Here is a 3,456-nt window from a genome sequence, read left to right as displayed (position 1 = left end):
CATGCGCGATATTCCAACGGCTGGCTACTTAAATTAGGGTTTGAAACAATCCCAAGTTACGATTATCGCCAATGACAGACACACTTTCAACTTGGACAACGAAGTTTTACACATTTCGCTCACAATGTTTCTTGACGCTCAGGGGTTGATTTTAACATTTCTTTTACTTGTTATAGAGCTATGTGACTATGCTGCCTTGAGTAAAAAAAGTATGTACACAAAGTATGTACATGAGGACTCGGACTCATGTTGAGACAAGCCTCGTTCTCGTAAGCGTATGTATAGCTTCTTCAGCAATGAAGCTGGATATCATTTCGCATCATCTGTCATCATCCCATCGTCAAATAACAAAGGGAAACAAAATTCACTCGTCCTGTACGCCGACTACTCCTGCCCGTTGGATCGACCGGTGCGTATTCTGGTTCCCGCTCTCTGGTCGTTGTGAAGCCCGCTTGAAACACAAATGGGGTGAAGGAGGGTATTTGTTTTCGAGAGCCTGCCCCCGGAGGACGCCGTCCTCTTCAGATATCTCCTCACGTGATGCAAATCTTTTAATGCTCTGGATATCAATAGGCGCAGCTACTGATTAGGAGCGTCCCGGATAGAACGTAATGTCGAAGCGACCGTTTACTGAGCAAATGTCTGGGTTGCCGTGATAGTCGTCAATGTATGCCTTGTCCCAGCCGAGCTTGTTGGCGAGCCAGTTCCTCGGAATGGTGTAGATGTCCTTGTAGTCGGATACATTCTCCGTCTCCATGATGACTTTGGCACCGCCGCCGGCCTTCTTCTTGTAGGCACCCGTCGGTGCTCCATCGAGCACATCTACGTCGTCAGTGAAGCCCTGTGACGCGCCGATGCCGTCAATGGCCTTGACGCTGACCGCGCCGTCGCAGCCCTTGATCAGCGAGACGTCGGCCCAGCCCCAGCCGTTCTTGTCCCACGAGAACTCCATCCACGTTCCGAGGCGGTGCGTCTTGCCGTCCAGGTTGTGCGTCGTGCCGCGTTGCAGACGGCCCTGGAAGTCGGCCGGGAAGGCAATGAACTTCTTGCTGTTGGCCGGAATTGTCAGGTACTTGACGGGTACGCAGTCGCAGCTGTTCTTATAAATGAAAAACATGCGGTCCTTGGTGTCCGTGTTGCGGACGACGAGACCGATGCTCTTGCCGTCGTCGTGGTCGCCTTTGGATTCCACCGCGGTGCTGGGACATGAGCTCCCCGCAGCAACGTAACAGGCAGCATTCTCTTCCGTTGGAACGCTGCTCCTGGCTTCCATTTCCGCGATGGCTGCCTCCTCGGCGACTGGAAGAGCGGCGACACTGGCCAGGAGCGTGGCGTACGTTAATAATGATTTCAACATGGTTTCTTATCGTGTTCTATGTGGTATTATTGTTTGACTGATGAAGCTTGCATTGACACTGATGATAGGACTTTTTTGGGAGTGAAAGAATGTGCTGTACAAAAACATGAAGGTCGATGACGAACAAAATGAGGTACGTGCCCCAGATGAGACCGAGCCTTTTATATCTACCTCGTGGATGGATGCAAGAGATCCCTAGAACGGCGCAAGAGCAAGGGCACCTGTAGGAACGTGGTTTGTCCCCTCAGGTGGCTGGTTATGGTTGATAGAGAATAGTATGGGCTCGAGAGGGGGTATTCGTTCTGCCATGTTGCCTGGCTGTGTGTTCCCGCATGCAATGACGGACTCTATCCTACTAGAGACCCAAGACAAGATTATAGGAGACTGTTTGTCTGACAGTCGGGAACGTGGCAGCTCTTTGGTATCGGTACCCCGGCAAAGCCAACTGGCGGGAGCGGTCCCTGTGGGCTCAGATTTCGCTTGTCAAGTGCAGGGCTCACGTTCTTTCTGCCCACGCTGAGGCCATGGAGATCCAGCTGCAAGTCTTCATGGATGATGGCTGGAAAGTCGCAACAGCCTACTGCATGCCACGAGTCTCAACCACCTAGATTCCTGACAAGAAAAACCCTATTTTGATTGGCACCCTGAACCCGCCCGTTATCAAGAGGGGCACCAGAGATCTGGTTCTGCGTGGTCTTCTGTCTTACAGCAACAAGACTGTAGCCCTACCCAGCCCTTCCGTCTTGGCGCTTCTCTAGTGTAGAAGAGCGTTTTTCCTTCCCCTGGACTTGTCCGGGCATTTCTGCGCGCCTCCGTTGCAATCTGAATCAAGCCCCGAACTCTATCTATACTCACGTCGATGCGCCTCCCCGCAACCGTTTCCCTCCATGGAACAACACCCTTTAGCACCACCATATCGGACGTGCGCTCCCACTTCTTCCAGGCCCCTTCTAGTGAGACATTTTGAGATATATATGCCAGATCAGGTAAAGTCGCCCTTTGTATAGGCTTTTCCATGAACAACCTTGAATTAGGTCGGCTCTTGCAGAGCCTTGTTCTTGGCACGGCCGGATTGGGAAATCGGCAGTTACATTACTTAGACAGAGGTGCAAATGATTGGCTGGCTCCTGGGCGAGATTTGTTTCTACTGGACAAGATGTGCTTCTATAGCACGTCGAGATTCCAGCCTCTTCCTTTTTCAATTTCGTCGGATTCTCTAGTGTTCTACTGCAGATAGCTGGTGGGCTCCAAGCTTTGGCCTTGCTTATACCGACCGCCTGCAATGCGCGATTATATGCCTCAAACATTTCACTTCTAAATTGCCAAGAGTAGATCCATGGTCTGCGATGCCGCAAGGTCGGAAGGAGAAGCGCCATTGCTCCGCGCTCCGATCGCAGGATGGGATCACCATTCAACATGTGCGACTTGCAGTAGTACCAAATACTCCCCTCAGATCTGAAGTCCATTACTCAGACACAGCAGAGAGGTGTAGATCAGCAAACTGTTTTGCGCAAAGTAGTTATTGATATTCAGGCACTGGTTCGCAGATCAATCAAAAGCCAAGAATGATGCAGATGTCAGATTAGCGACGATCTCTTCTGCTGTCAGTTAATCCTTCTGGCTGACCAAGGAGCAGCATGTTACCAAGAGCGTCGAGCACGACGGGTTATAGGACATATTTCAAAGAGAGCTTTACTCGTTGCAAAGATTGCGTCATATCGTATGTTTCCTCGGGCTTGCGGCTACCAATGCCGCCATGTCAGTCTCACGATCAAGAGAACGGGGAGCCTTCCCTTTCACCTCCGGCCGTAATCGATAGTCTACAGTATAGCGGCCCGTGATGCAACAATCGAGTTTCCAGCCGTTTCAAAACCTGCCGTGCCTCTGAAGGAGGGGAAAATTATACCAAGATCTTTTACGAGGCAACGACGCACCTTAATGGATTGCATATTCACTATAGACGGCCCGTGCTTCCAATTATACATATACTTACACCATGCGTCCCATTGTGCTGCAAAGGACCGACCAACAAGAGTCTTGATTCGTTGCTCACTAACTTAACTTTTCAGATCAAGGCATGTTGAGTACTATCTACGATT

At 50.6% G+C, this 3,456-nt stretch overlaps 1 protein-coding gene across 1 annotated transcript; it reads right to left on the bottom strand.

Moving 5' to 3' along the window:
- Positions 1–586: 586 nt before the first annotated feature.
- On the bottom strand, positions 587–1,357 carry PFICI_03087 (uncharacterized protein; the record flags this gene model as incomplete). The annotated part of the gene is made up of 1 exon (XM_007831668.1): positions 587–1,357. The coding sequence occupies one exon, from the start codon at positions 1,355–1,357 to the stop codon at positions 587–589; it is 771 nt and encodes a 256-aa protein (XP_007829859.1).
- Between the last annotated feature and the right edge of the window lie 2,099 nt (positions 1,358–3,456).

Source organism: Pestalotiopsis fici (assembly GCF_000516985.1).
Source record: "Pestalotiopsis fici W106-1 unplaced genomic scaffold PFICI_Scf_2, whole genome shotgun sequence".
Classification (NCBI taxonomy): Eukaryota; Fungi; Ascomycota; class Sordariomycetes; order Amphisphaeriales; family Sporocadaceae; genus Pestalotiopsis; species Pestalotiopsis fici.
The sequence above is the reverse complement of the archived record's forward strand: the minus strand, read 5'-3'. Positions and strand labels throughout refer to the sequence as shown.